This window comes from Fulmarus glacialis, unplaced genomic scaffold (assembly GCF_000690835.1).
Source record: "Fulmarus glacialis isolate BGI_N327 unplaced genomic scaffold, ASM69083v1 scaffold11541, whole genome shotgun sequence".
NCBI classification, from domain to species: Eukaryota; Metazoa; Chordata; class Aves; order Procellariiformes; family Procellariidae; genus Fulmarus; species Fulmarus glacialis.
The window spans coordinates 18,097-45,836 of NW_009190903.1; the positions used below are offsets into that span (position 1 = coordinate 18,097).

The 27,740-nt window shown below is 42.0% G+C and overlaps 1 protein-coding gene across 2 annotated transcripts; it reads left to right on the forward strand.

The window, feature by feature from the left end:
* CLCN4 (chloride channel, voltage-sensitive 4) lies at nt 1-27,740 on the forward strand. 2 transcript variants are annotated; one of them, XM_009586481.1, is made up of 11 exons: nt 1-144; nt 491-590; nt 6,234-6,421; nt 11,847-11,969; nt 13,489-13,695; nt 13,788-13,868; nt 14,426-14,971; nt 17,224-17,410; nt 19,872-20,270; nt 25,904-26,120; nt 27,650-27,740. In XM_009586481.1, the coding sequence occupies exons 1-11, from the start codon at nt 1-3 to the stop codon at nt 27,738-27,740; spliced, it is 2,283 nt and encodes a 760-aa protein (XP_009584776.1). The 2 variants fall into 2 exon arrangements, with proteins under 2 accessions (XP_009584776.1, XP_009584777.1); XM_009586482.1 differs by lacking the exon at nt 13,788-13,868 and having other exon boundaries at nt 19-144.

Below are 27,740 nucleotides of genomic sequence, written 5' to 3' on the forward strand. Positions count from 1 at the left end.
ATGGTCAATGCAGGAGACATGAATGGTTCTGGCAACCTGATGGATTTTCTGGATGAGCCTTTCCCCGACGTTGGGACTTACGAAGATTTCCATACCATCGACTGGCTGCGGGAAAAATCACGCGACACTGACCGCCATAGAAAGGTAAAGGTGTCCGGCTTTGATGCATTGCAGTCCCTGGGTTACAGCCATCCTGGTGGTGAGAAAAACAAGCAGTTTTCCAAAGTTATAGCTTCCTACCTTGTTGTATGACTTGAGGAGGACTTCTAAAAATATGGATGTGGTATGTCTTGAGTTTGTAAATATGAAAGGGCTTCCAGCAACTTAATCAGCAGAGCACCTCTAAAAAATGATTTGGACTAGGGGGAGTAGAGAGTAGAGAAATTGTATACATGTTCTAGGAGGTAAAATATTTTTTGTTTTAAACATTATACACTAAAACTGTGTCAGCCTGAATCAGCAACATATCTATATATACGTTTAATTTCAGATTACAAGCAAAAGTAAGGAATCCATATGGGAGTTCATCAAGAGTTTGCTGGATGCCTGGTCAGGATGGGTTGTAATGCTTCTCATAGGACTACTGGCAGGTACGTGTGTGTTATCGTTATAGTTATGCCCAGAACCATCTCACACAAGTTTGCTGCAGTGCCATCTGCTTCTCTTTTTACTTCATTGTCTCTCCACTGATGTTTCAAGCTAAAAAGACAGCTATGCATCCATGCAGTTATAATGCTTAATAAAAATACTCACTTGCAAAGTCTCCTGCTGAGTGCTGACCTAGGAAAAATGTTATTCACCAGTAGAGGGATTTTTCTATTGCTTTTGGAAATACACATCTGAGCGCTTTACACTCGATGGACTACTTTGACTTTCTGAATCTTTGATTCACAGAAGTCAATTTTATTGGTAGGATTTTTTTTTTCTTGTTCTCATTTACTTTAATTCTGCAAGTGGATACTATGATGTGGAGAAAATGTTGGTTGTGGACACTCAAAGGGGAGCTTCGTAAATTGCTATATCCACTGGGTTGTCTTCTTTATATATGCATGAAGGGAAAATACAGTTTCAGACTCAGTTTCAGATCTGCTTCCAGGCCAGACAGACATTACATATTTAACAGCCTGCTCAAACTCAGATGGCAAATTAATTAATTTCCTAAATGTCTCCTGTCTTCTGCACAGCTTAGCACATCTTCTAACTTGGAAAGCTGCACTTCTATTACCAAGTTTGAAACAGCTGCCATTTTTTATGCTTTTTCAGTGATGTCAGGGTGCTCTTGTATCACGCTGCTTGGTAAAAGTATGATGTAAAGTTTCATAATTTCCAAATGGTGTGAATTTCCTGCTTACCAACTGTCAAGTTAATACGTTTATTACAGTTTGTTCGGGAGCCTCAGAAGTACTGGGAAAGTTCTTGAGAAAATGTTGCTGAAGTGACATTTTTGGCAAATTATGTTATTTTGTAGAGATATACCTGTTTCCACAAAGGCTTTGAGGGAGAGTGACATGCGAAGAGAGTCTGATAGACTGTGTACTACCAGGGCTGCTGAAAGGCCAGGGTGGGCCTCATCTGGGATGGAGAATTCTGCTTGCAAATAAAGTTAGAGTAAGCCCTTGAGGGCTCTAGTGACCTCCTGCAAGCTGGTCAGTAATCCCCTCGCTCATACAGAGAATGTGATATACACTCACTCCCATTTTAGTAAAAATATCCCAATAGGTTTGTTTCAGTTCCAGTTTGCAATGAAACCTCATTCTGAAATCCTCAAGGTTGTCGAAAGCCAGAGCTGCTGACCTCTGATAAGCTCTAATGTTGGTACGTCCAGCTTGGGAACGGAGGTGGAGGGTAAGCTGCAGCTGAGATGTGTTAGCTTTTGCAACCTTTTCAATGACAAGGGTGCAGAACAACATGTTTTATCTCAGAGTCAAATCAAATTAGTCTGTTTCTAAATTGGGGCAAGGACTTGTGAATGAGCTGGAGAACAAAAATTACCTGCGTGCTCATGATTTGGGCTGAACTCTCTAGACTTTTTCTGCCTGCCATTGAAATGATACATGTGCTCTGTGCCTCCAGCGTTTCTGGGACAAGCCAAAGATGGAGAGGCACCATCTCAGCCTCAGCGAGGGATCAACACCTCTTTGATGAGTGGGCGGATTATTGATGAGTGGGTGAGGTTTCTTAACCAGGTTTGGGGAGGGAGGAGGTGAGGTTGGTGGTGCAGTCAAGAGTCGTTTCCCTCTCTGCTTGAAATATTGCCTGCTCAGAGAAGCCGGCCTGCCATGAGGGCACCTGCATGATCACACAGGGTTGTGTGGACCAGCCTGGCTCCTCCATGGTCCCTCTTCCCCTGCTGAGCAGGCAGAAGCTACCACTGCTCCAAGGGGAGCAGCCTGGCCCAGCTTCACAGACACTGGCCGAGCTTTTGGGCAGCTGAGTCCAGGCATTACCAGAGACAAGGAGAGGGGGTGGCGAGAAGTGGGAGAGGAGGGGGAAAGCAGCAGGAGTAGTACCCAGGTGTGAAGGTCTGTGTGGAGCACCCTGCCCCTGCTGCCCCTCCGCTGGAAGGGGATGCCAGGGGCCTCCACGTGTTTCCAGAGGCACTTGGAAGAGTTACTCAGGCCCAGGACTTTACAGTGAACTTAAATGATCTAGACGCCTAAATACCACTGATTTGGTCAACTGAATCTTTCAGGTTTTGCAACACTTCAAAGGCTGCACCTCCACAGCCAATGCAAGCCGATGTGGCCAAAAGTAGTCACCTCTGCCCTCCGGTGTCCCTGTCATCAGGCCCTGTTGCCTTGTGCATGTGCAGCTGCACAGGGGGGTTGGATCGGGAACCTGCCTGGCGGAAAAAATGGGTTTGGGCCAGATTAGTTTTCAGTTGATCAGTGGGCTCAGCAGGGTTGGTCACCGCAGGGCCGCAAGCAATCCAAATATTGCTGACAGAAAGGAGCTGATGGAGGGAGGAAGGAGGGGACCATCCAGTTTGGCAGTAGCCCTCACTCATGTCATTTTTGGAGTGTCATTGCACCCACATCCTTCATTAGTCCCAGAAAAAGCATGAGTGGGAAAGGGACCGCTGGAGGGGTCTGCTCTGGCTTCCTGCTCACAGCAGAGCCAGCTTCAGAGTCAGAGCTGTATGTTCTGAGTAACACCGAAGTATATTAAGAATGTAACAGCAGCCATTTGGGATCAGACCAAAGTTTCACGAGTGAGTGTGCACACGTAAATTAGCCTGAGCGGAGCCCCTCGCTGTCGCCACAGTCCGACACGTAACATCCGTGAATGCTGTTTGGTGTGGAGATCAGATGAAGACTGCTCACAACATGCTCCAGACAAAGATACTGAGTACTACCTGGGCCAGTCTCAGTCAGAAAGTTTGCACACTTTCTGGAGAAATATAATGTAAGGAGAAATGAGCCTAAAAATTTTGGGTGTGAGTGCCAAATTTTTAGGCACTCGTTTTTAAGGAATTCTGAGTTTTTACTTTGCCCATCCTGCCTGCAAACCAATGGCCATCCCTCAACCTAACCATAACTAGCCCACCGAAGGTATATGCTATTTATAGAAGATCAGCAAAAGAGATTGTGTTTTCTAAAGTGATGTGACAAAAAGTACTATTGTACTAATACTGAAGTGCTCCAGTACTGGAGCTGGATGTGCAAAAATCCCCTTTGTAATTCAGTGCCATGCCACTTGGGTGATGCAGTTTTGTGTCACAGGTGCGTTGGGAAAAATATGTTTTCAAAGCAAATTTTTAGCATTCTCATTAGGGCATTGTAAAGGATGAGTATTGGCCATCATCAACCAAAGGAAAAGGAGAGAGGTAAAAGGCTAATACCTAAAATGAAGTTCGGCATTTCCTAGCTTTGGAGCGCTTCATTATTTTTTGTTCTGGGCAGGAGGTTACACAAAAGAGGGAACAAGTTCAGTTCCTTTGATGGAGAAGCCACGGTAAGCACCAGAAATTAAAGGCTTGACTTTCTGAGATGCTGCACACTCTGCAGCTTCCATTAATTTCACTTAAAGTTGCAGAGATGCAGAACTTGGAAAAATTCTAGCCCTGGTCACTTGGCTTGTGAAGCATTAACTACTGCACTATTATCCTGCAGGATTTTCTCCTCTGTAAAGCATGTAGCGTTTTCCTCTTTATGTGGATCCCTCAGCATTTGGCAAAAGGGATTTTTTTTCTAGAGGCACATTTACCTAGAGGCGCTGTGGTGCATGTGAGCTTGTTATATTAGAGAACTGAATGTTTGTTCCTCACTCTGTTTATTAACTTTATTGGGGAAAAACATTCAAAAGCCTGCCTTCCTTTGTACCTTCTGCTAGGTAGCCTACTCAAATGGCTGATTAAGTGTGATTTGAGCTTTGAAGATTGGGGTAACTGCAGAGGATGATAAAGGTCCATCAAGAGATGCAAGAGGCACAGCATTTGGTGCTCATGGCCAAGCGCTGAGGATTCTTTGTACTATTTCCGAAATGAAACTATAAAGTTTCATTTCAGAAAATTGGAGGAGAATCTAGAATTTACTGCAAAACTCAGTAATCTATGCATGCTGATGTTAGTAGCAACGCAGTGATTTATCATCATCTAAGAATATGGTTCATTGTTTCCATAGAAACTTAGGAAAATGGAAGAGAGTAAGCAAGAGAAAGCCAAGGTCTTCATGAAAGAAAATACTTGGTGCAGACATCATTATTCCCTCCTGCAGCCTTTTTTGTGATCTTGTCTAGTGTTTCTGCATATTTCTTCAGATTATTCCTATACAACAAAAATTCTTCACTGCTACCAGGGTCACGTCACTTGTCAGCGTGGTGACAAGTATCCTTCTCAAGGGAGTGAGAAGATACACTTCTGTGTAAGGCTCTGTGAACACTTACGGGGTTTTTCTGTTTGGTGGAATAAAAAACAGGTTACATGTGCCTGAATTATTTGAAATGTTTTGTTTGGGTTTTTTTCCTCTTTCACAGAAATGAAAAGCAGAAAACTTTAGTTCCAGGTCAAATAAACTGGCTCTTGAACCCACCCACCTGTGTGCCCCAGCTGCTAGGGGAAAGGGGAGCAGCCCCCAACCCTGCTTCATGTAATTGCATTCTTAGCAGAAGCCACAAAGCTAAACGTTTTTGACACATAAAACGAAACTGTTTTGCATTTTGCAAAGCATTTTTTCAGTGTTTTAGTCCTACTGAAATGCACCGATGAATTCTGTTCAAATTCATTACTGGTTTCCTGAAATTGTATTAATGATTACCAGCAAAAATGTAGTTGACTTCTACTTTCCATTGTATGTGAGAGGGGTTTGGAAAGCACTAAATGACTTTTCTGTCAGTTGGTGGTTTAATGCTTTCCAGAAACTACGGACAGAGGGACCGAAGGCAGGTCTGCCTTTCCGTCTTCTGGCTGCTCCCAGCCTCCCCGCTCCTGCTGGCGCTGCGCTCCTGAGGACGCACCTGCTCTGAGGGTGCTGGTGCTGGGGCAGGTTACTATCGCTGATGAGCAAATGCCCTAGGAAAGCAGGATTTTCTTTTTTGTGTCTCGCCACATCAATTTTACACTTGTTTGTGTCCGGTGGCCACCGGGTGTCACTGTAGCTCTGTGTAATTACTGGGGAAAAACAGAAATAAGGGTTCGTTTGGTACAGAGAGGATTTGAAGGATCATTTTATTCTGCGCATTTGGATTGCTAATGAATGTACACATCGAGAGCCCAATTCTGTTAAGTTCCTAAGTCAGAATTTGGCATCCATATTGTTTCTGTACTGAAATCATCCTTCTAAAAGTTTGCTGCGTTGGGACCAGTAAGGTTATAGGAAAACATACGTATCCTCCTCCTCCTCTACACCTGAAATACAGCGTGGTTTGAGACCTGCAGCTTAGTATGTGTATACACACCCCGCCTGAAGTCCTGCTTATCTCAGTCAAGTGGTGCACCTGCCTGGGACAGACTGCAGGATCAGTTATGCCTTCCCTATTTGGCAATCAGTCCGTATGAAAATCATAATATTTAAAATAAAAGCTTTCCAAGAGAACATTTGGGGTCAGACAACATGTTGGTGTGGCCGTTTCTTTGCAAACTCACTGTTACCCCCAGTTGTTTGGTATATTCGTGCTTATATTGCAGCTGCTTCCCCAAATCATGGATTTTTGCTGTTATTATAATTAGATACATTTTCCTTGTGACTTGATATTTTTTTAATGCCGCATTTCTTTTTCTGCATTTCTTTTTCCAGGCACGTTAGCTGGAGTGATAGATTTAGCTGTGGATTGGATGACAGACCTGAAAGAGGGTGTCTGCCTGTCTGCCTTCTGGTACAGCCATGAGCAGTGCTGCTGGACGTCTAATGAAACTACATTTGATGACAGGGACAAATGTCCCCAGTGGCAGAAATGGTCTGAACTTCTTGTAAGCCAGTCTGAGGTACGGGAGACCTGATTAGGTTGGGGTCACAGCAGGCCAAAGAATGCCCTTTTTTCATACTTGCTGATGTTCCCTCCAGAGAGTTTCTCTGAAAGAGAAAGTAATGAACTGAGCACGCTGCAAAAAAAGACCTTTCTGCAAGCAATATCTGCTTAACTTGGGAGAGGCCCTATTGTTTCAGTGTCATGTGTGATGGAAATTGGAAAACTGCGAGATCATTCTCTCTTTATATCCGTATTAAACCAAAAGTGTTTCATAACACTCATAACATAATTACCAGGGGACCTGAGCTGCTATCCATTTTTTTTCTTTCAAACACAATTTTATGGGACAAAAAAGACGATCCCTGACAAACACATTTAAGAGGAAATTTTCAGGATTGCAGATGGTTTTTATGTATTCAGATGCTGTGAGTAGTAGTGGGAGCTGCATAAGAACTGCTTGTTATGCCCTTGCAATCAGTTTCTCTATCAGATAAGTGCTGAAAGCTGGGGAAATAATGGGCTCCCTGGGAGATGGCCGAAGTGAAAAATTTGCAGGGGGAGAGGACAGGAAGGGAAAAAGCTGATCTGGTCTGACAGGAAACTTATATTTTAAGAACTTTTTTTCTATCTTTTTTTTTAAATTGTAGTAATTTTAAATACAAAGAATGTTGTTTCAAAGCAAAGCAGATGAAAGTTTTGTTTTGAAGACATCAGAAGCAGCCTTTCTACACTCCTTTTAGCAGATGATACTTTTATAAAAAATATGAAAAGGACATTTTCTTTTCAACCTAAGCTAGTCAATGTATTGAATAATATTGATTCCTTCACAACTCGAAATTCTGGGCAGAATTACTGTCTTGAACTCCCCCTTCCCCCCATTTCTACAGGTGACTTGAATATGACAAAAATTGAATATGACATGGAGGTGGGATGAATGTGGCTTTGAAGAGAACTGGCTTGACTATGGAATGGGACTTTTAAAAAATATCTGGTAATGCAGTTTGGTCAATAATAGGAGAAGAAAATATATACTTCTATGGGAGAAATCACCTCCAGCCAGGCAATTAAAAAAATGGGTGACTTGGAGAGATTGTCTCAGATCTTCCCCCAGTGTGGAGGTGGTCTGGTCCTGCAGAAAGTGTTTGAGGGCACCTTCATCACCATACAGGTTTGTCATTCACATTCCCTTCAGTGCTGCTTTAGGTTTACAGTACAAGTAGAACCAGATGAGAGCATCTGTGTATATGTATAGCCCAATTTTCCATAGTTCTAATTAACCGTAGTGAAAGTAGTGGGGTGCTCACTGTTCCTGAATATTCCCACCATTTGATCGCAGGCAGAAATCTCTCTGCACAGTTGCCAGTCCAGAGTGCCAAGCTTCCCTTTGCCAGAGGTTTGCTAGGTTCACACTGGTCTTCATTAACAGATGGTTTGGGCGCTTGTGTCTTTGTAACACTGAAGAAATATTATCCTGGTATAAAGTTGCAGGACTGGGGATGATGTTGTAATTTAAAAGAACAAAAAAATGTGGGAAGGGAAAAAAGCAGAGAATGTTACAATTGTTATGGGATTTGGAAATCCTGTGCATGTGTTTGACATGCTGTTACTCTGAAAGGCTGGGATATATGAACAGAGCATATCCTTGAGAAAATTTATTGCTTTCACCTGCCGCTCGAAATCAGCAGTCATGACTGTTGTATGCTGGGGGCAATAAGAAAGGTACCAGCTAGCTGGGCACTGTGAAACTTTACTCACTTTGTGTTCAAATTGGGCTTCTAACCCCCTAACATACTGTCACAGTGGAAGAAAAAGGTTAATCTTGGCTTAGTTTTAGACTCTTTCTCAAAACAAATGGGCCTCTAAGATCTGTGGGTTTCTGCCTGCCACGGCCCGATGGATGCTGTAAATATTAATAATATAGCTGTCTATTACTGTTACATTGAAATCCCAGACAAAGCCCAACAGAAATGTGAATGTGGAAGTAAAAATTCTGTTTTGCTGCAAAAGGCTTATGATATGGGCAAGTTTCGCATGATTCCTGTAGCTGTAGAGGGCTCTAGGAGGGATCAACATACACTGAATTTCAGGATAATCTTGCCTTTTTTTTTTTTTGTATGTTGCTTCATTTTGTGCCTGATATTTGGGTAACAGCCCTATAAAATGCGTAGTGCACAGAAGGACTAATTTGGAGCATGTTTTAGACAGAAAGTACTTGGAACAGTTTCCCTAAAGGTACTCTGGTCAGATGTGTCTTCTTTGTTATGCATGACTCTGACTCTTTCTCATCATAGACAACTAAATTTGACATTTTGAGGACTAAGATTTAGATCAGTTCTTCTTTGTGGTTTTGCCGATTTATGGCTGTGATAAACCCTGTACATATGTTCTCACTGACAATTGTGACATTTCCTATGGCATCTCTTGAAAAATGTTTTCATTCTAGTCGTCCTATAAAATGAGCCTAAAGCACAGTCTTGATATAAATTATTATGGAAAACATAATAGCACATCTGAAACATACCAGGCTATGTTTTCTTCCCTAATCACTGTTTTGTAGGCCAATGATAACCTTCATCCCTCTGGTCCTGAACTGCTTCCAAAGGGCAGGTGAAGAGTTTTTTGATGCAAGAGATTTTCAAAATCACTGAAGGAGTGGGTGTGTTAAAGCACATCAGATGCCATCCCCTTCAGCTAGATCTCTAGCCAGTATCTGGTGACCCGGAGCTTCCCTATTCTGCAGACCCAGGTTGGTCCTAACCTCAACTTCACTGGAGCTGAGGACCCCATTTCTGGTGCCTCACATCTATCCAAAGCAGAGGAAAGGGCCCCGTGTCTTCCATGGCTCGTGACACTGGATCCAGCAATGGAATGGATTCCCACCCCAGGGCTTCTGGATCTCCTGTCATGAAGCTGACACCAGTAAGACAAGGAAGCCCCTCTCTACCTGGAACCCACTTCCCAATTTGTAATGCCCACTGGAGGCAGTCTGCAAGCCGTGAGATTCCAAGTCAAGTCAGAGTAGAGCTCTCGACCTCTGGAGAAAACAAGCATTGGTCAGCCATGGATGGTGTCCTGAGGGATGTGTTTTATTTCAGTATTCTGAGTTTGTGAGGGTTGTTTTCAGTTGTGCTCCATTTGTACCTGAATTGGACTAACACCAGCTCTGAAGTACTGCTAGGTCTTGCAAACTAAAATACAAAGTTTTGCTCAGTTCCCCTGCATGCTTCATTACTGTTGCTGCCAGGGTGAGTCCTATGAGCCACTAGCGGAAAAGGTCTTAGCAGAATCATCTCTGCTGATGAGCGTTTTTGGTCTCTGATTCCAGTGTACGTGCTTAGGACTTTTACTGATTCAGGGCCTTAGTAACGGCATGTAATGAATGAGAAATGAGCCATTTGCTATACTGAGTTACTACTACTTCACTTCCCAAAGGTTTTCCTATTATTAATCATTAGAAACTCCTGCAATTGGACCTGCAGAATGCCAGATATCTGGAAAATAGGGGATAAGACTGAACTGGCCATATAGACTCTTCTGGGGTCCTGCCACAGTGCTGTAGGTGGATGTGTGACTGCAGTAACGAGCTGACATAGTTTTCATGTGACTTCTGAGATGTGAAAGAAGAGGAAGTAAAAAGAAACAAAGTTAATTTGACTCCAGTGAATTTAGAAGCTCAACTGCAGCTTTCACTCAACATTGTAGGGCCAAATTGCTGTAATGACATTGGTCTTCTCTGGAGTTACACCAGGTTCACACTGACAGGAGAATTTTGTCCTGGGGCAACATATCCAGAGTTTTCTCTAGAGGAAGAGTAAATATTGCCATAGCTGTTTGTAATTGAAAGCACTAGGAGAAGACATTCATGAGGAAATGAGACTGTCTTCAGCTGTAGCAACAAAGATCCATGGTTACTACAGACGGATGTCAATCACTGTAAGTGTGGGATCCATGACTGCTTAGTCTTAGGGCATTGGGGAATGGCATCGTATTGCTCTTCTGCTGTTAACAGCAAAGCCATCTGCTAACTTCAGCAAGCACAAGAGGACCTTAACAAATTGCCCTTCTTCCAAATATATCTATAAGGATAAGGGCAGTGGTTCCCTTACAGTCTCTTCAATTGGACAGAGACCTGGAAAATGAGGCTAGCAAGCATTCGTAGTGTTAAAGGTTGATTCCTTGCAGGCTTGCAAACAGGGAGACTTCTCAGCTCTAGGTTTTTTATGACTGGGAACTGGGCCTGGCCAGCTCTGTTAACTGAAAACACGATACAACTGATTAATGCCTGTGTTCCTACTTGATTTATCATAATGTTGATATCCAGGCTGCTGTCCTGCAGAGCAAAGACAGGGGCCCTGATGTTCTTGAGCAGCTGGGATTGCATCCGGTAGGAAGAGTTCACTTAGAGGTGAAGGATTCATACCAATTCATGCACTGAGGTTCATCTTGTTTTTTATTCTGTAGTGTCAATGTTGCTCGAGGAGATTGTTTGAAGGCTTAAGCTCCTTGTATCAATTCGATGCCTCTGACTAGATTCTCTTTTGTCTGCGTAGGTGGGGTTTTTGAAATTAATCTAAAAAATTATGCTTGTGAAGAGGGAGGGGCAGATTTTAACAACAGTTTTGACTTGACCATTGGAGACAGATAGAAAGCTTGAAGGTCACTACTGACTATGTTTTCACTATGGCTCTGCACAGTCAACCGTTGCTAATAATCATTAGCATTTCCATTCTGTCAGTAAAGTAAAGCTATTCAGTTTGAAAATAGGTTTTATTATTGGCTGGAATGCTTTTAAAATATCAGGGCAAAAATGATTGAGATGTGTCTGAGTGGGATCTGCCAAGCTATTGTGTTTTCAAATGATTTTCAACCCTATCATAGATAGCATCATATAGAAGGAAAGAATTTATTTATGGTTTTACCCTTCCCGTTTGTGAACCGAACTGGCTACTGATATACATAGGGATGTCATTTGAAAAGATCACCATCTGCATGGAGAGCTGACCTTTGAATACCAGCCCTCAGAAAAAGATGTATCAGCGTCTCATCCCCTGTCACCCGCCACGGGATGAAACAGCAGATTCCTTCATTAGGTGCTTTTTTATCACCAATTACTTCTGCCCTTATGACAGATTTGTTTGACGTTTTGGAACTTTTTGTGGTTGGCTTAATTTTTTAGAGCTTGAAAGATGCTCTGTTTAAGGTGTTTGGGTCCCTTGCAAACAGACTGTATGGACTGGGTTAGGTACATATTAGTATGCTGCTTCTTTCCATGAGTAATAAAATTGTGGGAGTATATAAAGCCATTTGTCCTTCCTGAGGAAACGCAGTAGGTAGCATGTAAATGAAAAGACCAGGCTCCATGCCATCATGATCCCTAGTAGAAGCGCGAGATTTACCAACCTGCATTTGTCTAACAATGTTTGTTACTGTTATTTTTCTAGGGTGCAAGTGCTTACATTCTAAACTATTTTCTATACATTATGTGGGCTCTATGTTTTGCTTTCCTGGCAGTCTCCCTGGTCAGAGTGTTTGCTCCCTATGCCTGTGGCTCTGGAATCCCAGAGGTGAGTTTTTCTTTGTGGATGAATATCCAAAAAACAAACCAAACAAAGAAAAGATAATTTGCTGCCTTTTCCCATTCCAGAACTGTACTATAAGATAGCATAGGAACAAGAAGATTGTCTTCCCATCTCATCTGCCTTCATTCCTTTGTCTAACATGACTTCATGGTGCCCATCTAAATTTTTCATACTAGAAAATGTTCAAATGTCACTGTGACAGGTTAATGTACATACTTCTTCATTGCCAGAGCTTGAATTAAAAATCGACAACTCCCAGTCATCACTTTATGGACTCCAACTTTTTGTGCCTGAGGCACATACTCACTAGAAGATTGTATAGAATTTTCCTCGGATGAAATTACTTGGGCCAGTTACAAAAAGAGTCATTTGCTAGGCTAGGCTTTAAATAAAATGAAAATAAAATAAATAGGGAGGGCTACAAGGCTAAGGTTTCCTAAGCTACTGAAGATGTGAGATGCCCATCATTTGGGATGCCTGAAAACTGTCTGGCTGTCCATCCTCTGCAAATTGTGTCCTTGTACACCATGTCATGCTGGCATGACAGCATTATGACAGCCAAAATCTCTACTTGGTTTTCAGTATTTTACATATTGAGCCTCAATCCCTATTTAAGCTGTTAAAATAAGGAACCCTGTAATTCAAGCAGCGTATTTTTGAATTCAAGGCAGTCTTCTGTTAAAAGCGCTATAGAACCACAGGACACTTAGTAATCTGACAGACAGAATCAACAGCCCAAATTTTAGAAATCTTGGCATATTTTTTTTCTTCATCTCTAGGAGAAGGATCCAAATGCTTCATAGCCAATCAGGAAAAAAAACCCACCACGAATAATTTGAAATATTTAAATCATTTCCATGTTTCAAAATAGTCACGTGTATGCGTTTTCACATATTTGATGTAAATAGCTCATGTGAGGTGATGCTGAGCTCCAGTCCGTTTCCAAGGCTGGAGTCCAAACCCAAATCACACCCTGCAGCCTGTGTGTCGTGCACGTGCATTGTGCTCTATTCTAGCCACTCACATGCAAAATTAAGAGGAAATGTGTAAAAATAAGATCTCTTGGACTTTCTCATTTCATAATACTTTCATGCTTTTATGGCATGGCCATTCCAAATATTTAGAACTTTTTTTTCTTGTTTTAACTGGAAGAGTCTGTGGTTGTTTATTTGCTTTCTTCTGCTTTGTTAAAGTTGGGTCTAGTTTAGCTCTGATCCGTAAGCCAAGGAGATATGTAACAGTTTCGTATTTCTGCTGATCTCTGTAAGACTCCTTACCGATGCAGGGGACCACCCATAAGAATAGTAAAAGCGTGGTCTGCTTAACCCCTGCTCAGCTATCACTGGGAAAGTTATCCTACCTACGGTTTCTTTCTCTCCATCGCTGACTCTTTTCAAGCAGTCTGTGATTTTTGTTTTAACTCCGCTGGGGTTTTAACTCCATTTGCAAGTTCACAGTAGAAAAGGTTTCTTCAGCTCTTCAACATGTTCTTCCTGCTTTCCAGATAAAAACCATCTTGAGTGGGTTCATTATTAGGGGCTACCTGGGAAAGTGGACACTTTTAATCAAAACAGTCACCTTGGTTCTGGTGGTATCTTCAGGCCTCAGCCTTGGGAAAGAGGGGCCGTTAGTCCACGTGGCCTGTTGCTGCGGAAACTTCTTCAGCAGCCTTTTCTCAAAGTACAGCAAGAACGAAGGAAAGAGGAGAGAGGTGAGGTTGGCTCAAATCATCTCGAGTTTCCCTGTCCAGATACTTGGTGTTTCAAAGGACTCATGCCCTGTACGTAAATATTTGCTTTGTAGGTGCTCTCGGCTGCAGCCGCCGCAGGAGTTTCTGTTGCCTTTGGGGCTCCGATTGGAGGCGTGCTTTTTAGCCTGGAAGAGGTGAGACTTGGCAGTTCACTCGCTTCAATAAATATACTTTCACTTGATGCCTTTTTCTAATATTCCTCTTTATTTTTCAAATATTTATATGCTTGTTTTTCTTCTAAAGCAAAAATAATCATTTCTAGTAATAAGAAATAACCAGGTATTTTAGCATAATTTGAGTAAAAGAAGAGCACTGGCTTTCTGGAAACAAACAAAATTATTTAATCTGGGAATGTATCACTGTGCTGAGCTTTCTCCAGCTTTCAGCTTGCTGCTGGATGGGCTGAGCTGCCTAGCACCTGTCTTATCATCTCTAGCCAGCAACTTTGGATTTAGATTTATCGATTTTTCACTGGTTGCTGCTTCCTATCTGAAAACTGAAAATGCCTTTTCTGATGCCTTTGTGAACATGTTCTGGCTGTGGTAAGGACTGGTGTTCCCAGTGAAGCCAGATGTAGAGTGACAGATGAAACACAGAGCGATGGCTCACTTGCCAGTGCTGCAGTGAATAATTAAAGCAAACGCCCTCTGTCACACTCAGTGAAGTGTTTACGGTCTCTGCTTGGTTTTAGGTCAGCTACTACTTTCCCCTAAAAACCCTCTGGAGGTCATTTTTTGCTGCTCTCGTGGCTGCTTTCACACTGAGGTCCATCAATCCTTTTGGAAACAGCCGGCTGGTCCTGTTCTACGTGGAGTACCACACCCCCTGGTACATGGCCGAGCTCTTCCCCTTCATCCTGCTCGGCGTCTTTGGTGGCCTCTGGGGGACCCTCTTTATCCGATGCAACATCGCCTGGTGCAGGAGGCGAAAAACCACCAGGCTCGGGAAATACCCAGTCCTGGAGGTCATAGTGATCACGGCTATCACCGCCATCATCGCCTACCCCAACCCCTACACCCGGAGGAGCACCAGTGAGCTGATCTCAGAGCTCTTCAATGACTGCGGTGCCCTGGAGTCCTCCCAGCTCTGCGACTATATCAATGACCCAAACATGACGCGGCCAGTAGATGACATTCCCGACAGACCGGCCGGCCCCGGAGTCTACACCGCCATGTGGCAGCTCGCCTTGGCTTTGGTGTTTAAAATTGTCATCACGATATTCACTTTCGGCATGAAGGTAAATCGGGGACAGGCGCAGAAGCTGTCGCGAGCACAGGGCGCGGATGGGTTGGCATCAGCAGCTGTGGTCTATCTGGCAGGGCTTCTGTGCCTCTGACTTACACCCAGCCACGCAGGTGTAGTTGACATGCCTGCTGGTTCACCCGCCCGCCAGCACCTTGCTCGGCGGGCCCCTGTCGCAGCAAAGGGATGAGCCCTGCTTCTCCGCCTTCCAGTCATCTGCAGTTTTATGAAGTGAAAAAGAAATCTGGGTGTGAATTTAAATTCTTGCCAGTAAGCAAATTCAAGATGATTCCCACTGCAGCTGTCTTTCAGCTCTCGCAGGGATACGGACTATTTACATTGTTGTCTGTCTTGTTGGATTAATGTCTTAGCGTGCCTCAAGGTAGCTATGCTCAGGGAAGTAATAGCTTTGAATTTACTGATTTACGCATTTAAAACCTCACAAAAATATAAAAGTAGCTGAAAAGTTCTATTTTTGAATCTTTTTAAGCACTGTAGCTTGGAAAAAAGAAGGAATGAGTGGGAGGACTGACAAATGTACCATTTGATTATTCTGGATTTGCAACTTTTTCTTTCCATTCCTCCTCCTCCCCATAAATGGGTGATGAAAGGCCCAAGAACAATTTATCCAAGCTTTCAACATATACAAAGCTGTTTGTGGTGAGTTTTATATATCTGATTGCTAGAGCCCATATAAAACACATATCTGTCTGTCTACAGCTCCCATTATCTGAGCATTTAGTTCTGGATCTGATTGCAGCAGATGATGGAAAGTTTTTCTGAGTTATACACTATATGTTATGCCACACTCAAAGCTAAAGCATCTCATCTTTCTCTTAAAAACTGAGCTGGACCTGAGGATCCATCTTTTAGAAGGCCTGTTACCCCCAAAATAGTAGGAAGTTGTTGGAGTTTTGCTTTTCGTTCGTATTTTCTCCTTTTGGGATGTCCCTGATGACAAGAACTACTGACTGGTAGAAGGTCAATTAGGACCAGTGACTGAGTCCGGCTGATTTCCTGAGCAGGGAGAATAAGTGGGAGTTTAAGAGCACAGGTTAATATTTCTGGAAGAGGATTTGAAATGAGATGCCCTTCACTGCAGACAGTGATTCGTGCTGGGGCTGGCAGCCAGTTGTTGTTATGCTTGTTCATTTTTTTACAAACTTCTGAGTTTTGTTTGATATGTGGTTCTTTATTTATTCTATATATTTAAAATTTGCTAGAAGCAATTGACAGTTTCAACTATTCTGGAAAAGAACAGAAAAAATAGCTTTAGAAAGTCCAATCCAACTGTATCAACAAAATTAACACTATATGGTGGGGAAGATATAGCTTCTGCTGTTATCAGCCCTAACACCCCTGGACTATGCCAAGGTTGTTAGTTCAGTTGTCTGGGAAGCTCAAGGTATATTTTCAGAATTAAAAAGATATATCAACCTTTCCTCTCTAAAACCAACAAAAACTCCATGCAAGCCCTTGCAGCAGATCTGAGTTGTCTTCTCCACCAGGAAATTTGTCTCCAACTTGACAGTTACACTTGACATCTAAGAGGAAATGCACTTAGCCAAGGCAAAGTGAATTTTCATTTTCTTTTTTTTTTTTTTTTTTCCATTTCAATACTGTTTTTTAATGATTTGTGACTTGTCTGTGTAGCAGACCACAAGGTAATGATTCACAGAACTTTGTGGAAAATATATAACAAGCTGAGATGAAGAAATAGCTGCCTCTGAGCAGTAAGCCTCCTTTCTCTAAATTTTTATTCTGCATTTGACATTTAATTTAAAATCTGGTCTGATTTAGCCTGAAAGAGTAGTAATAAAACTGTAAAGTACTCTGTGTGACAGAAGTTGAAATCAAGATGTTATTTTCAGTTAAGCTTATTCTCAAGCCCATGACAGAACCATCAGCAGCTCCTGACTTCCTGAAGCAGTAAAGGCAAAACCAGGAGCATCTTGACTTTAAAAGTTGCAAAACACCATTTATCTATCAATTTCAGTATGATGCAGCAGGTAGGATTCAAAATTACTTTAAAAAAATGCATTAAAATTTTATAAAGCTACTAATACACATGTAGCCACACAAACTCAGTCACTGCAGAAACCTCCCTCAGACCACAGCGAACATCTGTGGCTATGGCATTTAATAAGGAAATGGAGTTCTCTTACCACTAATAATAAATTGTTTGATCAATAAGTTCATTACTAGTAATTTTTGTCAAGGTGCTCATGTGTCTATATTTTATTCAAGATCCCTTCAGGTCTTTTCATTCCCAGCATGGCTGTTGGAGCCATGGCTGGCAGGATGGTTGGGATCGGAGTAGAGCAGCTGGCATATCACCATCATGACTGGATCATCTTCAGGAACTGGTGCAGACCTGGGGCAGACTGCGTCACGCCAGGACTTTACGCTATGGTGGGAGCGGCAGCTTGCTTGGGTACAGTACCTGCTGATCATTGCTTTGTGCGTGGATAGCACTGATGTTTCAGGACCTAAATTGTTTATGAGGGTTTTGTGTTTGTGTTAGGTGCTATGCTGGCATTTCTGGACGTAATAGATGTGATGGGCTAAAGCATGGGCAGCTTCCTCAAATGGTCTCTCCAGTGATCTGCCAGGCAGTCAACAAAAGAAAGGCTTGCAGTCACCAATGCCTACTCCTTGTAAGCTGCCAAAAAGCACATAGAAGGAAAGAAAAAATTGAAGTTAGGCTACGGGTTTCCAAGAAGGAGTGTTTTTTGCTTGGTTTTTTTCCCTTTTGGTGTAAGGAAATCCACTGTAGCTGGACTAACGCTACTTCCTTGTTTAGACTGTGCTCTCTATCAGTGCAGGGAACAAACTTCCCAGTTCTGGCCAAATTTTAAGCTACGCAGAGGTAAAAATTCTGGGTCTTACTTTGGCTGTGTGTCGCACTATGGTCAACTGGGCTGTCATTTAGTTTTTGTTTTGACCATAGGCTAACATCTGATTACATTCAATCAATAGGATTTATTGGATATAACAGGAATGATCTGTTAACTATTAAAGCAAGATCATTGAATAATACCTCACATACCAAATTTCTAGTCATAGATGCAACAGGAATGTTAAAAGCATACCATCTGAACATGTTTTTGCTTGATCATCTTTCCCCTTCTGTACTTGTATGTTCTAGCTCCTTTTGTTGTTGTTGTTGATACCGTCGTTAGATGATGAAATAATAGTGGGGAGGCATAACACATGATTAATGTAATTGGGTAGATTTGAAATGAAAGATATACTCAGGGAAGAGCTGGAAAAGTTTCAGTTTTGGAATCTCATGTTAGAAAAGTAGGATCATTTGTGCAATCAGTTATAGAGGAAGAAAGGGTGGGATTTGCTTGTCTAAATTTAATGTCTGTAATGTAGACATCAACATCTGAACTAGTTGTGTTGACACCCTTCACAGTCAAACCAGAAAAATGTGATACTGGAAAGATCAGTCTCATCTGGCAATAGACATCTAAAACCAGGCAAATGAACAGATGAATTTGGCCTCAAAAGCGCCTGTTTTTGGTCTAGAGATTATAAAGGCAATCTGGATCACCCCTTTGGATGTGAACACCGACAGCAGTGTAGACACATTAAAATAGTTAGGATGAATCTTACTGTCAAAAAGAGTAAAGCGCTTTCTCTTGTCCATAAATGATCTTAATGTTCATAAAAGAAATGATGATACACAAAAATTTTGCTCTGATATTCCAGTCGATCTGCTAGTCACATCAACTCTGACCTTTTTTAAAAGGTCCAAATCAAGATGCAGTGATTTTAATAGTATGGTGAGACATACAGCAGAATGGTCACTGCTTGCTGTTAAGCCCAAGACCTGTGTCACTTAGAGTAAGAGATACAGAGTAAGTATTAAATGATCCTTACTCTGGTATCTGCTCTCAGCTTTTCAGAGTCAGAAGTTTAAGGCATTCCTCAGATGAAAGTCATATCCGGATCATCGTGTTAAATAATCAACAATTTAATTTTCCTGTATGATGCTAGATAAAAAACATCTTTTAATGACCTGTTTCTGATTTCTCTCATCTAAAATGGTGCTGTATTTTGAGGCCTAAAAATAGCAGATTTATTACCTTTACCTTTTGAACAGAGGCAAAGAAATGTTACCTAATAATTCAGTGATACATACACACTTGTCTGCAGTTATGTGATTATTTTTATCCTTTAATGTAAACTGAAGGAGTAAGGAGCTTGCTTATAAAATTAAGACAGAAAGACTAGATTGAAAAATACAGCTACAACCCTATCTATGGCTGCATGCCTAGATGGCCTCAGACCAAGCTGTATACAGTTCAAATTGTATGTTATTCTGATATCAAAAGCTAGGGTTTAAGCTGTAACATAGCTCTTGCAGTGGCCCTAAACTATCCTTATGTAGGATTTTGTAACCACGTCGTGCCCGAGGATAATGCTTAGCTTTCTCTTCAGTATGAATGCGATAGGTAAACCAATGCGAAGGCCAGCTCTCAACGCCCTACCTGCCCCCGCCATGGTACTTAGCTGATTCTTGGAGTCATTTTCAGAGGGCTAATGGCAGGATGTTTCAGTTTCTCAGATATCCAGTATAGCTGATTTTTTGGCATGCTTTCTGGTTTGATAGCTCAGTCTTTTAGCATTCATTATTTGCTTTTCAACGTTAGCATCTTTGGCTTGAGCAAGTTCACTCAATCTTTTTGATGAAAATTGCAGTAGATGAAAAATCTCTTTCTTCAGTGAAATAAGCCCAAAAATACTTCACAATGTATAAGGGCAAAGTACTCAGCATGAAAAATCTCCTGCCTTTTTGAGTGTAAGACTCAAAAATATAAATGAGTTGCTTAGTATGTATACCTCAAGAGCACTGAGGGAAACTTGACTGCTTTCCTTGTTGGCAGGTGGTGTTACCCGTATGACGGTCTCTCTGGTGGTGATTATGTTTGAGCTAACTGGAGGCCTGGAGTACATCGTGCCTCTTATGGCTGCAGCTGTCACAAGCAAGTGGGTGGCAGACGCCTTTGGGAAAGAAGGGATCTATGAAGCTCACATTCATCTGAACGGCTACCCGTTTCTGGATGTGAAGGATGAATTCACCCACCGAACCCTGGCAACTGACGTCATGAGACCGAGGCGTGGTGAAGCTCCTCTTTCTGTTCTGACGCAGGACAGCATGACGGTGGAGGATGTTGAGACACTAATCAAGGAGACTGACTACAATGGCTTTCCAGTAGTGGTTTCAAAAGACTCGGAGAGACTTATTGGATTTGCACAGAGACGAGAGCTGATTCTTGCAATAAGTGAGTAGAGTATCAGTGTACCTAAATTTGATTTTGACAGGAATTTTGATAGGGTAGGATGTTACCAGTGTTATTCACCTTGAAGAATGGATAAATAAGAACCAAACCTAACTTTTTCCCCAAGTCAGGCTTTTACTAGTTCCTAGGATCCATAGCTGGAATCTTTTCTATTGTAGCACACCACCTGGTAGACTTCTGTGGACTTGAATTTTGTGGGCTTAATTTTGTCAGCTTAATTTTGTCATCACTCACAAGAGTACAGTACAATTCTGCTAAAGACAACAGAGAGAAACCTGACTCATAAGGCCAGAAGTTTTGCCAGAAGCAGATGAAAAACCACTGCAGTGCTGAGCTTCCTGTAGTATCCATGGGCGCCGGCAGCAGCTGGGGCAGTCGTGAACCTTTGTCACCCTGTGATGAAGTGCAAGTCCCTGTGCTTCTTTCTGTTGCACTATCTCAATTTTTCTCACGTGCAGGCCTTTTGTGCTAGAGGTGGAAAGCTTTTCAGTGGAGGATGTTGTTCGGTAAAGATGGCTGAGTTTTGTCAAGCATCCAGCGGATAGCTGCCTGGTTGCCTGAGAACCCGACCCAGGTCATTACAGGTTTTGACCCATCAGGTCCTTTCCTGGTTGGCCTGATAGCTAGGTGAGGATTGAACAGACAGGTAGATTGGATGAAAGCAAGAGTTCCCACCTTCCCCGTACCCAGGGCATCCAGAGCTGCAGAGGTCTGCGAGTGCGGCAAATCAACCCCATGGTCCGCTCCCAATTCTGGCAGTCCTGTGGTGCTGAGGGCCAGCTGGGCAGGCAGGCAGGCTGCTGGCTGGGCATGGTTGCCTTATACTTTTCAGGGGAGTGGAATGTCTGGCATATCCAAATCTCCTTGACATGGAATTATTCCTGTCTGTGTGGGCCCGTTTCATCCCTCAGCTTCAGGCACCTTTAAATAGCTGCTGTCTCAGACGGAAACTCCTGTATTCTTCAGAAAAGAAAATCCATAAATGGAAAATCAGGGCTATTTGAGACGGCCACTTTCCTGCTCACTACTCACAAAGCTAAAATAAAATTTGAAATAACAGTGCTCTTTAAAGCACGTGGTTTTTGATGCATATTTATTTTCGTCTCCTGGATGTAAAAAGACTCCGTCTAAGTGATTAGACCTAAAATTTATATTCATTTATTTAAGGACACTCAGCTGTTACTTGATTCCCTTCTTCTCATCCCATAGCAGAAAGTCACCAATGCTGCATCAATACTACATGCAGAAGAAGAAAAGAAATGACAGAGCCCAGTTTTCTCCCCTTAAAATGTAGTGCGGAATTCTCTTCAGTAAGAAATTCTTTTCTCATTTTTTCCCTTCTGTGATATAAGTTGTCATTTCAGTTAGAGAAAATAGTTTATGAACTGAATTCATTTTGCATTTAGTTATGTATGTCACTGATTTCTCAAAACACCGGAAAGCAGAACAGTCCTTACTGCCAGTTCTACAGCTCCTCTAATTGTACAATTGTCATTTAACTTCCAAGGAGTGTGGGAATCTAACTTTTTCATTAAAAGCCTACTATCACTGCTTGCTCCTTCCTCCCTCCTCCAAAAACAAGCAAAAAAAAGTCTCCATGAAGTTATAATCCTTTGTATACCGGTCTCACTATAAGAGGATTTTAAAGACACCAAGATGAAGTCCAAGGCTGCCAGCTGCAAACCCCTTTCAAACAACTGATTTTCTCAGAAGGCTAATCTTCCTTTGGTAGTAACAAAAGATGCCTTGTATGGCCAAGCTAGGAAAGTAAATATGTGTCTGAAGTTTCACCAAATGTGTAAATGCTGAGAGCTGATACCATTTAAAAAACAGTTTGTATTTTACCCTGCTCTTGCCAATGATTTTCAAATGTCTTCTGCATTCCCCTGTGAGAAGTAGAAAACCTTAATTAGATGTATTTAGCCTACACTGTGACTGGCTTTTACACTGTCTGTGCCATGTCATGGCTGTAACACTTGCTGCCATCCTAACTTTATAGCCTTTTGCGTCTCCTTTGCAGGGAGGTATGTCAGTGGGAAAATTGCATGGAGTGAAGATGCAGAGCCCTCACTTTAAAAGCAGAAAAATCAGACGCTATCTGAAGCGAGTCAGGGAAGTTTGAGGAACTGAGTCTTTTGATTCAGGTCATAAATGGCAACATGGCTGAATGGGCTCACTAGGAGTTGTGTGAAAATGTCCAGCTATGCACTGATAACAAATAAATCAGTTAAAAATAAACTCAGCAAACATTTTAGGTCAAAATGTTTTCCTGTTTGAAAACGGTTTCTTTGACATCCACATTTTCCAGAGGAAAAGGTACTGTTTCCTGATGAGGTCTAATTAAGAGCATCTTTCATAGGATCTGAGGCAAAACTGAGATTTAAAATCAAAAACCTCTCTGCATAGATAAGTTTTCCTAAAATCCTTAGCTGTCAGGGACCTTTGGTGACCCTTTTTCTCTTAGGATGAGTATGGCAGCTCCTGATGTCATTCCGTGCTGACTCTATGATAAACAGTTAATATTTCCAGTATGGTTTGTGTCTTTGTAACTTAAAATCTGGATTTGGTTTCACTTTTCCAAGAGATACAGTATATGGTTCCAGTACAGGGCAGGGCAAAACACTGGTTTTGTACCATGCTAGCAACTTTTTGATAGCTAATCCTCTTTCACTGAAGGCCAAAGTTGCTTTGCATTTATTGCAGAAGAAGTCACTGCTCATTGTTATCACAGAGTAGCTAACATGTTGCAAACCTTCACCTCAGCTTGCTTCATAATTCCGTTCATGGAGCCATACACTAAGTTTCCTTAAACTATAAAATTACTTGCCAAGAGGTAAACATCACATGTGGTGAAGCATCTTTTATTCTCCTGTTCAGGTTCTTATCTCCTCCTCATCCTGACAGCATCCAGAGATACTGGAGTTATGTCTGGGAACAGTATAAGCCCCATCTGTGCAGCACTGTAGCCAGGGAATGAGGTCTTCTGAAGAGCAGACTCAGGCCCACACCAGTATCTCTCCTTTCACTGCATTGTGCCCTGCAGAATGCCTCCTCAGTTTGAACTAGCTTTGGTGCCTCTGTATGACAACACGTTGCACTATGTAGACACATGCTTTCAACCAAGAAGCTTCAGCTTCTTTCTCTGGCCCAAGAAATTGTGCATCAGCAGTGTGGGAATACTCAGGAGAAGTACTCCGATTCCCTCACACAACTGACTTCTTGGATGAAGGCAATAGCTGTTGAGCCCCACATCAAATACGTGTTCACACACAGCTCTCTGCCTCGTGATTTACCCCTACATAATTTCTTTCTTACTAAGCGGAGCACTAAGCACGCTCTAGAAATGCATCCAGTCCCTGTAAAGTGAATGGCAATGCCACTTCCAATTGCTCAGAAGCACCTTCAGGAGGATTGCCTCCTTCCACTGGTCCTCGTTGAGCAGGTAGGCAGGTCAGGTGGGCAGAGTCGCTCTCTGGGAATAGGTGTCTACATTTTAGATGGCACCTACTTTACAGTCTTCTGGAGGGGAGTATTTGACCCTGTAAAGCTCTTCTTAAATTTGGCCAGCTTCAGTGGCATCATACAAAAGACAGAGTCCTGGACACAAGCCAGGTGGCCTGTATAATGTACCTTTCCCAGTGTGGAGTTGGGAGTGCAACATAGTTTGTATAGGCTGTGAACTCCTGAATATGAAAGGCCGTTTCACATTTGAGAGAACCACCCTCTAGCTATGGCAAGAGCCTTTTACTCTGTAAAACCAGACATCGTCATCCATTTGCTTTGCTCTTTCTGTTAAGCTATATCTGGTTTTCCTACCCACTGACTGCAAAAATGGTCTGTTCCTTCTATTTTACCTTTACTCTAACTCCCCCATCCAGTGAGACTGCATACAAAGTCCACCATTTTTCTGATGCCACTGAATTTGCTCAATAGTACTACATCATTCAAATTTCTCGAGAGAGATGTTTGACTTTGAAGAGTGAAGTCATAGCTTTGCTAATCACTGTTGTGCAGGGTCATTGCCGCCTTGGGAACAGCAATGTGGTAACTGAAATGCTTGGGCCTATTGCTTTGGGTGCAGCTTCAGGAAGGAAATACCTAGCTGTTGAGGGTTTTTATCAAAGGGTGGGAGTTGAGTTACCTTCAGTTTGATTAATGTTACCACTTACCACAGATCATATATCAAAGAGCTATGCAGGCACGCTCACACTTGAAATTAGATGTATGAATCAAAACAAGATGAGACAAAGTTAGCATCATTCCTATAAATTGCAATAGGGCTTGTAATATGTGGGGTGAGAAGGTTGAAAATCATATACTGTACTGATATTAGGTTTGAGCCAGCACTGCTCCAGTTCCAGAAATATTACAAGACAATGATCATTAAAGAAAAAAAAATGCGGCTGGAACATGTTGGAAACCATTACTGTCTACACATTACAAGTCACAGGAGCAGGTTTCTGCACTTTGATTGATGGCAATGAGTTCCAAGAATATATACATATGCTTTGAGTATGTCTGATTTGCTGTACCTCTCAAGAACAGAAGCAACCTATATTAATCAAAGATAATAATTCCAGCCATTTCCAAGAATTTATGCAAAAAAGAAGAAAGAGTTAAACCCTCAGAGCCAAACACATGATATGCTTACTCTGGGGAGAGAAAAGTTGTCTGTCATTTGGAAATCCATCTCATATACTGGTCGCACCCTGTAGTGTTGAGTAGAAATGAGGTAAACACTACAAAGAAAATAAACCTCTTCAATGCTAAGAATTCTTGTTGGAGCGTACTTTAAAGTAAAAGGCTTATACTGATCATGTAAAGTCCAGATGTAGTGTAAAGTTCACTTCGTAGTTTGATCAAAGTATGAATGATAGCTTTTGAACTTTTGAAAGTGGTCAAATATGTACTGTTGAGAAAAATGTATCAAATTCATTTACTGCTATACATTTTTCCTCCCTTTACTATTTTCCTTTAAGTAGGATGCTAATTTTTTCTGCCCTTTTAAAATCTAGATATGCAAACTCTATTTAAGGCATTAAGTACAAACCCACAAAATTCACCCTGCATGCCAGAGAGGTGTTCAGGTCTAGAACAACACCCACACCGCCCCCAGATCCCTGTGATGTGAATTTGTCTTTCCAATAAATCCATTCACCCTGCCCAGATTTCCCCCACTCCACTGAAAAGTCTGGGAACAAACATACTGCTCCAAGCCAGCTGGGACCGTACACAGGCTGTTGGCTCCACTCCTTTGGGCATGTAATAGTAGTTTTCTGTTGTGATTCTCACAATAGAGGAAATGACATATAATCATCTGAATTTGACAGAAATTGGATTAGTGATGTTTGTGAATGCAATGAGCTGCATATTTATTCAGAAAAGCATTATCCCAACCAAGCAAAAGTGTATGTTTGTAAAAATATCACTTACGTTTGCTTCAAGGGAACAATGTCTCAAGGAAATTCAAGTTTGCTCTGTAACCCCGACTTCCGGGGCCTCAGTACATTAAAGACAAAAAGCTACTACGACCTTTGCTTTCCAAAGGAGGATAATTTTTTTTGTTTTGTTATCAAGCCCAACTCACTGTCTACCTTGATCTTTCCGTCCTACAGAGAATGCAAGACAGCGTCAGGATGGGGTGGTGAGCAACTCTATCGTGTATTTCACTGAAGACCCCCCGGAACTGCCACCCAACAGTCCCCATCCGCTGAAGCTGCGGCGTATCCTCAACCTGAGCCCTTTCACTGTCACTGACCACACGCCAATGGAGACTGTGGTAGATATTTTCCGGAAACTCGGACTCCGGCAGTGTCTTGTCACTCGCAGTGGGTGAGTAGATGCTGAGTCAAGCACGCTTAGAGAATCTGAGGAGATTTTCTTCAGCATTAGCAAAACCACCATTGTTCCTGTTTAAAGCCAAGTATAGCCAGTAGCTAATCATCAGCACCTCTGAGACAGTCAAGTGAATATTTTGATTTTTGTCTATTTTGTGAATGGAAGAATAAGGGAAGCTCGCCCAGTGTCTCTCTGGGGCAGCAAAAGAAGTCAGACTCGGAATCAAAATGGCCCTTGCCGGGTGTCATGTTTCATTCTGTTCTCCCAAATCCTTAGTGTATTGTCATTTAGATAAGCTAAAGATAAGTACAAAATAAACCGTTCTGACTCCCACTATGGTTCAGTTTTCAACAGAGGCAGATCTGGCAAGTAGTATTGTTTGCAAAGGATGTGCCTGTTTCTAGACATCCAGCTAGATTAGATGCTTGTGAAGACTGTGATAGAGATGTCAGTGGAGGAAAATTAATCTGCTCAGCTTTCTTTAAAGGAAAACGGTAAGTCCACAAAAAAAGCTGATAAAGTATGGGCAAACATGAAATTAGAAGAGTAAAAAGCTGCACCATGTGCGCTAGAAATAACATCCCATAATTCCAATGGGATTTGAGCTATTTTGGGAGCATTGGTAAGAATCTAGTGCAGGATCTAGTGGTAAGAAGAAACTTGACAACAGGATAGCAAAACCAGAGCCAGCATTTTCAAATATGGAAGACTAAAATTTAGTCTTCTACAAAAAGCCTTTTTGTTATTCAAATATATTGCAGCTGTTACTATCAATGTAGTGTCTTCAGCATGAAGAAAATAAGGACCATTATTGGGACACAGATCTAGGTCCTGATTTTAAGTGCTTGGATTTGGAAATTTTGATCTGCATTTCTAGCACTTACAAGAAATAAAAGGTGGAAAAACTGTAATAACAATGACATAGTTTTAAAATTCAGTGCCTCGTGGCCTTCAAGGACTGGAAATAAAAGCCCTTGAATACTGAGGGTTAGGAAATTTTTTACTCTTGGGGCCAGACATCCCATAGGCCTCATTTTTCTTGACAGATGTAATTCATTTAGGTATACATAAACGAGAAATTATCACTCAAATTTGAAGGAGTTATGCTGTCGGGCAGTGAGAGTTTCAGAAAGTTTGTGTTTTAGCTTAGTTCATGTATTACTAAACCCCATGCCCTAGCTCAGGGCACTGGTGCCTTGGTTTTGTGCTGTTCGTCCTCTGCAGCCTGAGCCTAAGGAACTCATTACTTTATCGAACAAAGTGTCAGTAGTTGTAGCTCCTCACTCAGTCACGTTCCCAACAAAAAGAGGTAACAACCCAAAGTATTTCACTTAATGATCATGGCCGGGGAAGTAAAAATACACAAGGTGAGAATGCTTTTTATAAAAGATAATAATTGGGGAATGGAAGAGACGGACAGTGCTATTTGGAAGCACTCACAAAATGTCCCTGCACTGAACAGGGGAAAAAAATGGATGATATATGAGATGATTGTTGACCTTTCCTTTCCTTTTCTCCTCTAGGAGGCTGCTGGGTATCATAACTAAAAAGGATGTATTAAGACATATGGCTCAAATGGCAAACCAGGACCCTGAATCCATCATGTTTAACTAG